Raw genomic sequence first — 8,334 nt, forward strand, 5'->3', positions numbered from 1 at the left:
ACCTTTGCCAAGCTCACGAACTAAGATAAAAATAACTGTGGGTACATAAATGCATTATATTTTGTAGATTTCAAATTACAGTGAAATGTTGGAACTTTTTTTCCGATCTTAAAGTTGGTTAATAAATCTAAAGATAAATACTCTTTTTTTTATACATTTATATATATGAGATTATATATTATAAAAACCACTTGTACAAATATGTGCGAAGAATTAACACAAAATGTTCAAAAATATGCGAAAATCGAACGCCAGGTTTCTAAAAATTGAATAAATGTTCATCGCAGTTTGCGTTGCTCTGTTCCTGAACGCATTGTTGGAAACTTTTAAAAATTCTGCGTTCGAAACAAAATCATGTGTTCAGGCACAATAAAAAAATCAAAAAATAAACATCAAAATCTGTATAAAAATAGGTAATTGGCTCAATAAGTCATAGTTTCATAAGCACTTCCTTCTTAATAACTTCCTATGCCATCTAGCTCTTAGTGATGGAGGCGCTTTAACCTTAAAAAAAAGCATTTGCTCCGCGCTGGCATTCTTTCTTCTTCTTCTTGAAGGCAGTATACGTATTGTTGCAGTACTGACGTTTTTATTCAAAATCGCAAAATTTCTTTTATCATTTATTATTTCTTTCCATTTCCTTCAGTTAACAAGTGTATTTTTTGCAACTAAACACTCTCAGCGTGTTCCATGTACCACGATCCGGCAGTAATGTTTCAGGCAGATCCAAAGGCTTCAACGGCTAGCCGTTCTTCCATATTACTTCGAGCAGTGATACGGCTTTCTTCATTTGACCACGAGACGAACATATGCATACTTTAACGTTAATACACCAAGTTTATTATTTGTTGGAAAAATTGCAAATATTTATTTGCTTTGATCACTTTGAAATATTTTAGTGGCTTGCCTAGACATTATGGTCCGAAGGTTCTCCAACTAATAAAATAACTTTGTTATTATTTAAACATCCAACTTTTGCGTATTTACGAATAAATTTAAGGAGGATGAGAACATTTTGACACACTCTTCCTCTTTTCAGGTAAGCGTTTTTTGAAAATGAAGTTTTTATGGACAAAAATCAAATTTAATTATATTGATAATAATTAATTAGCTACCTGGTATTTACAATTTAAAAAAACTAAGGAAACTTGGGTTCATTCTTAATATATGTTTTCCATTTCTTAAATTCCAGCTTTTTTGATATCTTTCATTTGACACAGTAATCTTTTCTCTGTTGTCTTATGATGGCCTCTAATTTCAAACATCTTTCCCTAAGGGTGGCGTTTTCTTTTTGCAGGATATCTATTGTAGCATCTTTCTTTTCAATGGCCTGCTGAACTCTATATGAAAACATAGCAAAAGAATTTTAAGCTGATAGGAATTGACAAAAAAACTATTTAAATTGCCCACCGTTTATGGATTTGCTGTATCTCCTGATCCCGTCCAATTTTTAATCCTTGCATCTCCCCCTGCAATTCGCTTTTCAAATTTTCTCTTAATTGTTCGCGTTCGTTGAGAAAGTCTTTGCACATCTGCGCGATACCAACGACAGATTATATTAGCCTAAAATTTTGGTAACTGTAGGCAATTACCCATCTTACCTTTTTACTATGTTCCAACTCCATGTTCATACGTTTAATATCAGCTTGAAGATTTTTCACCTGAGCGTCGGATTCCGCTAACTTGTTGCGAGTTATAGTGTATTTCTCTCTTACAGACCTTTCCACAACTTCAGCTTCTTGCAAATCTTTTTCATATTTTTGCTTTAAACGACTAACGAGCACAAACCATATAAAAATTCGAAAACACAATTCGAAGCGAATGAGCCATCTTACCTAATCTTAACTTGATATTCTTCATTATTCTTTAAAGATTCTGCGTCCATTCGTTGCACAATGGAGTCAATTTGCCTATCTCGTTCAGCTCTATAATATTGTCTAACAGCATTCTCCTTTTCCACTTGTTGCATTTTGCAATTATTCTCATGCTCTTTTTTCCATACCTCGAAATCAGCTTCGTACTGTTTTTCAATAGTATTTAAGCGATTTTGGTACCTTTCTTCTTGTTTTAACATTTTTTCCTGTATTTCTTTGGTAGTCCGCTGGAATTCAATTTCTTTATCTTTTTGCCATTCTAGTTTTCTACTTTGCATGTCTTCTTCCCTGGTTTTTAAATCTCTTAAAAGATTTTCCTTTTCTTGATGGAAATCTTCAACAAACTTTTGTTTTTCTTTATTAAAGGCTTCCCTTTCCTCTTCTATTTGTTTCTCAAATCTTTTAGGGGGAGGAAAAATATTTAATGTAGGGAATATAAAAATAAGGTATTCAGACAGGCGCACCTTACCTTTCTCTAAGCACAGCTCTCTCTTTAGCAATTGTAGATTCTCTGTCTTGAGTGCACGATTCTCTAATGCTGTTTTCAATTTGTTCATGCTTCGCTCGCGCCTCTTCCAAGGCCGCTAGCAAATGTTGCTGATGTTGGTTTTTTAGTTCTGTAATTTCTTTCTGATGGCATGTTGACATTTTATTAATTTCCGTTTCTAAGCCCTTGACGGTAAGCTCCTTAAAATTTATAAGTAAATTTAGTCATCTCATTTCTTAATTGGGAACTTACTTTTATTTTCTTAGTATTTTCTTTGACCCAACGCTCTCTCCGTATTTTCTCACTCGCCAAAATATTTTCTTTCACTCTTGCAATTTCAGTTTCCAATTTATGTTCCCAAGCTTGAGTTTGACTTTCCAAACGCCTTGTCAGAGCGGCGACTTTCTCACAAAGACACCCTTTGTCTTTAAGCAACTATTATTACAGGCCAAAAGGCTTAAAATATTTTGTTCGAAGTCCACATATTATTTTCTTACTTGTTCTATAAAGGCTTGATGTCTGCACACTATTATCTCATAACGTTTCTTTTGTTCTCTCATACGTAGGGCTGCATTTGATTTCTCAGACCGCACAATCTTCTGCTTCTCTGTGCGAATTTTTGCTACGTGTTCTTTAGAAAGCAGTAATGCATTTGCCAATTCGTTGGCCCTCAAACTAAGTGCGATGATTTTTCGCGCTAACTGGTGATTAGGCAGCATGAGCAAGTCGGAAAGCCTAGAAAACAGAACCAGAAGGCAGAGAGCCAGAATTCTCTGAATACACAATTGAGTATGTCTCAGCTAAAGAAAGACAAGCTAAGCAGAAGTTATTTTTGATTTGGTTATAACACTTTTGTATTTATCGCTAAGTCACATGACGGGAACCAATTTTTGAAATAAATTACGACAATCATACAGACTCTCGAATCGCATACGTGAATAACATATAAATAAGAAATAAGTGCGGACAAGGGATTTAATTCCGACATTCACGGTACTTGAAATCTCATTCTGCTACATTTTGCTAGCAACTTTTTGAACCCTAAGATATTTGTATCGCGAGCTCGAAAGACCCTGACTTTCAAAGCTTTTTCTAGAAGTTTTCGAAACACCAAATTGAAATCAACCATCTTAATAAGCGTTTGTGGCAGTAATGTAACAAAAAGTTTGGTGTTTAGTGTTGGCGAACTCTTTTCTTCTAGTCAAAGTTATGCAATCGTAATCGTGATTCGAAGTTGAATTCACTATTGATTCGGATCATGGATATTCTACCTTACAGGTCAGATGTGTGCTTTTAGGAGAAATTCTAACATTTGACAATAGTACGTTTTCGTGGAGTCTTAAGGAATTTTTCACTTACTTTGGCACGTCTTCCACAATATCCGGTTCCACGACGAATCCTATTTCCGAAGGTTTAGTAAGGCGCGTTTCTAACAACGTTTTTTCGCAACTGTCCTCAACATTATCTAGATAACTTAAAATGTCTTGTAACTTATTATCAGGAATTTTAGAGTTACCGTACATCTCATCTGAATTTTGAAATGTTGTAAGAATGGGTGTCAAGCCGTTGACAATATAGTTATCATAATATCTTACCCTTTTTCTTATCGTCCTCGATTTCTTTAATAACAGAAACGATTTCGTCGTACGTAGAATCGTCTTGAGAATTATCATGTGAGCTTGAAGAGGGTTTATCATCCTCTTCTTTAGCGATAGCTCCGTTTTCAATGTCGGGATCCAAAGTTTTCATTGCTTCTAAAGTTTCTTTGGTAAGTTTCTGAAAACTTTCATCGAGCATCGAAGTATTTAACGACAATTTTTTTGGCAAAGATTCATGCGAAGACATCCAAGTGTCCACTTTATCAATATTAAATTCAAGTAAATTTGAATCTTCATTTTCCACCGTCTGTATGTCTCTACTGTGATCGCCTTCTGACCTAGGGCAATGCCCCTTTGCCAGCTTTCTGGTTGCATCCGAAGTTGTTCCACTATTTTCTTTTTTTTTAATAATGGAAGTTGAAGCCACCATCTTTAAACAGTTATTAGAGTTGTTGCTGACGTCGATTGAATTGAAATTTTTATCCATTTTCAGCAAGTCTGGTTCATATAATGGGCCGACGTTTACGAGATTATTAGGTTTTTGCGGATTCTCCAAAATTGTATTGTATAAGTCAGAGCAATTGGAGAGATACAAGGGTATTTCTAACTTCTGACAATCTATTATTTTTAGATTTTTATCTTCCCACAGGTTTTTAAATAACGTACCTTCTAACTTGTCCCCAACGGTATTTTTATGATCTCTGATGACGTGGATCTCCCCTTTTTCAACCGACTTACCAGCTAACAAATTAGATGGGGTATGCTTGTCTATCTTCGAAGCGTATTTGAAACTTGTCAGGTTGCAAATACACTGAGGACTTGCACCTTGTTGACTGCTAGAAGAAGAACTGCGAGGACTACATGAACAATGTTCGGAAGGACATTTCGGATATTCGTAAGTTTCTGCTACAATTTCTTCATTATTTTGGTGAGCACCAAAACGAACCGATTTCTTAAAATTCGCGGTAGCCAAATTATGGTTCTGAACGGTTTCAAGAGCAGAATGGGTTGTCGAAGATATATCAGTTTCCCTCGTAGATTTCCCAAGGTTTGAAGCCGTACCGGAGAATTGATTGCGATCGCAGTTTTCTTGGTATTGGACTCGAGAAATTGATATGCTTTTCAGTAGATCTGTACTGGTGGAGGATTTGAGGTTCTGTTTGCATATATAAAAACTTGCTTTCGTATTTACGGGAGAAACGGAAATTGGCTTGCAGTTCTTATTTGGCATAGAGGACTGCTCAGAGCTTTTGTGTGAAGTATTCATATATTTAGCACTTTCGCAGAGACCATCATCTCCGATAAGACAAGGACTTAATTGTGAAGAATTGTCCAATTCGTTATTGGCAGCTGTATCTTTGCATAACCATTGGCGCTTTATAGGTTCTTTGAGTAAGAGCTTCAAAAGACTTGACGAAGACACCAGATGTTTTTTCTAGAACAAGATTTTAGTAATAATAAAAGGATGTTTAAAAAGAAATTCTTACATTATTTTTGCCTAAATTGGATATCGATTGGTCAGATGTCTGAGTGCTGCTTCTTGCTGTAAAATTTCTTCCCAATTTCGGATCTGCCGATTGCGGCCGTGCTGTGCATAAAATTATGCGGTTACTTTTTTCATATATATTGGCTGATTTAGGTCTCGATTCACCGCGTTTGACCGTATGCAATAAGTTTGTTAATGAAGTATGTTTCCCCTTGGTTTTTACTTTTTGTCTTGCAGCCAGATTTATCTTTGGGTGGTGTTAGTTTAGCGTAAAAAAATCTTTCTCCGTGTTAATATACATGTGCATACATAAACACATTTATTTTTCTCACCTGCGAACCTCTCAAACTTAAATCCATACTAAACTCAGAACCATTTAGTAGCTAAACATTTCCTTTCAATATTTAAATTATTATTTTATTCAATTTTTTAATCGTAAAATTTTTCAATGCATACTAGGCGTACGTCTAAGATTGTTGTCAAATCATTTTTCGATATAAATGTTGTTCTTTTTGCTTGCAACATTCCCGACACTTCCTAGACCGGTTTTACTTTTGATTTATTTTGGTCAATTGGCATCGATAAACGTAGTTATTAAACCATCAGTAGATGTTTTTCAACCCTGTTTTAGTTTGTAGAAATATAGGGTTGTAAACTTGTGGGTTTACATTGGCATACGCATATATGTGTTTATAAGGTAGAAACAAGCTTTGGTTGTTAAGAATTCTTAAAACCTTTTATTCAATAACTAAGCGTTGCATATAAGACAAAACACTATATTTTATATGAGTAATAACGGAGAGAATTAAATTGCTAGATTACTTAATATGGTTCACGTTGTGTAAAATGTTTACGAAGCAATACGTATACCGTTTTGGGTTTTAAAATGAGTATTCTCTAAGGAAATTGGCGTATACGTGCAGAAAAAATCAAACCCTGAACAGAAAATATAATTTGTTTGCGTTTCATCATTTATGGCAACTAAAATCGAAGATGTTTAAATTTTATGTTCATCGAACTACTCAATAAAATTTAATTCCAATTTCCTATGAAGTATCTGAAAAAATGTTTTATGATTAAAAAAAGTTTAGTTGTGACAATAGTTTATCTTCATACTCTATAATACATTTGCGTACTACCCTAACCCTCGTTTTATACGATTTATTTTATACAAAATTTGATTTAACAAGAGTTAAAACACTAGAAAATGCTGTTTCTACACGAATTGTTTTGCTTTAACACGATTTTCCTTATTCTATGAATTTCATTTCTGAATTTGTTTTGATGTTTTTATAGCAGTTTCATTATAGTCTTAAGTACGACATGAATTACGCGTATTAAGCAATGTTGTTTTAATAGACTTTAAAGAGTCCTGTAATGAGAATAAGTAATAGACATAATTTAGGTTCTTGCAAACAATTCTGAGCGGGTTAAACAGCTCATAATTATATTTACATTGACTAAGCTTAACCAAGGTAAAGCGCCTAGAGAAGCGCTTGGGGACATTAAAGCTTATTTCACCAAGTAATGCAGGCGAGTCAAATAGCACCATTTATTACTTTGATTACGAAGGAAACGCCAAGAACCAATCTACGTTTCTCGAGAGACGGTAAGGGCAGCAGACGCAACCTATTTTCATAGGGGGGAAGAGAGGCAATTGGATCCCAACCCAAATTTCTAAGGGCAAACAGCAATAATTGATTTTGAACAGATTCAATTGAATCAACATAGCACCTATAAGAAGGAGACCACACAACAGAGGCATACTCTAGTATTAGTCTAACCAAACACATGTACAGCCTTTTAGTACTGTGTCACAATACTAGCCCCTTTGTTGCCGGTAGAGCGTACTTATTGAATGGGGTTTGGCTCTCTGAGCCTCATGACAAAGAATACTAAAAAAAACAGGAATAGTCTCGTCGGTAGTCTACCGTACGTCTGTCCACGGTGAGTCCGTCTGTCATCGCCTGAAGTCCTCCCTACGGTGCCATCATATGCACACCCCCTTTTCTCAGCTACAGCGGTGGCGGCTCGCGCTTAGCCACACATCGTGAACAACAGAAGAAAGGAACTAAAAGAACTAGTTAACTTACAATACTTGGTGCAATTGGTGTCGTCGTTTGTTCCGATGAACTTCTTAATGATGATTCTCTCCACGGATAGTAGGAATTTTAGTCGGCGTTACCTGACTTAGTAGCAAATATTTGTGGGTATCGTTGATCGCAAATAACAGCTTCCATCCAAACGCCACAGTTGTTATTGTCCCCACCTACAGAAGTAATGTTGGAAAAGGACAGTGATGATTTGTGCAGCATAACTTCTCCGTTATTGTTACACAACACCAATGTTCTTAGTTTCACCTTTATTATTGTTTAATAGCTCCAAAATTCGTCTTGATTGAAGTAAACACATTGATTTGTTTTTTTTTTCGTTTTTTTTTTCTATTTTATTTTTTTTCTTTCAACAAGTAATGATGTCAACTAAAAAGCTTCAAGTTTACAATAAGAATGTTTAAGAAATTTTTGCACGACTTTTGCTTTTAACAGCCTTTTTATATAGGAAGGTATTTTTCTTTTACACATGACAAACTGATTCATTGACGCTTTGGAATTTTCTGAGATTTTGTACAAAGTGAAATCCCTTTTTTTTCCATCAATCTTTTGCAGTTAATTGATGCGATATTTTTATCAACTTTTTCTTTTTGACATTTAATGTTTACCGTTGAACTTTTATTCTGGTAAGAATCTCTTATGGAAATCAACAATTTAAAAATTAAGAAAATTAATAAAGAATTACACGACCATTTGTTTATAAATGTCCTCTTTTACAATAATTTCTTTACATTATTCACTTGACAAAAACAATAAATTCTTCTTGCTTAACTAAAAA

General features: G+C 34.7%; 1 protein-coding gene across 2 annotated transcripts; it reads right to left on the minus strand.

The window, feature by feature from the left end:
• Positions 1–402: 402 nt before the first annotated feature.
• LOC119640699 (centrosomal protein of 131 kDa) lies at positions 403–6,437 on the minus strand. 2 transcript variants are annotated; one of them, XR_005247721.1, is made up of 12 exons: positions 5,778–6,437; positions 5,447–5,692; positions 3,957–5,394; positions 3,721–3,889; positions 2,859–3,096; positions 2,614–2,796; positions 2,344–2,561; positions 1,836–2,273; positions 1,602–1,773; positions 1,411–1,532; positions 1,116–1,340; positions 404–1,031 (listed from the first exon to the last, which is right to left on the minus strand). XR_005247721.1 is itself a non-coding variant. In XM_038038887.1 (11 exons), exons 1-11 carry the CDS (start codon positions 5,802–5,804, stop codon positions 1,208–1,210), a joined length of 3,384 nt encoding a protein of 1,127 aa, XP_037894815.1. In that variant the 5' UTR covers positions 5,805–6,437; the 3' UTR covers positions 403–1,207. The 2 variants fall into 2 exon arrangements, 1 of the variants encoding a protein (XP_037894815.1); XM_038038887.1 differs by having other exon boundaries at positions 403–1,340.
• Between the last annotated feature and the right edge of the window lie 1,897 nt (positions 6,438–8,334).

This window comes from Glossina fuscipes, unplaced genomic scaffold (genome assembly GCF_014805625.2).
Source record: "Glossina fuscipes isolate IAEA_lab_2018 unplaced genomic scaffold, Yale_Gfus_2 122, whole genome shotgun sequence".
Classification (NCBI taxonomy): domain Eukaryota; kingdom Metazoa; phylum Arthropoda; class Insecta; order Diptera; family Glossinidae; genus Glossina; species Glossina fuscipes.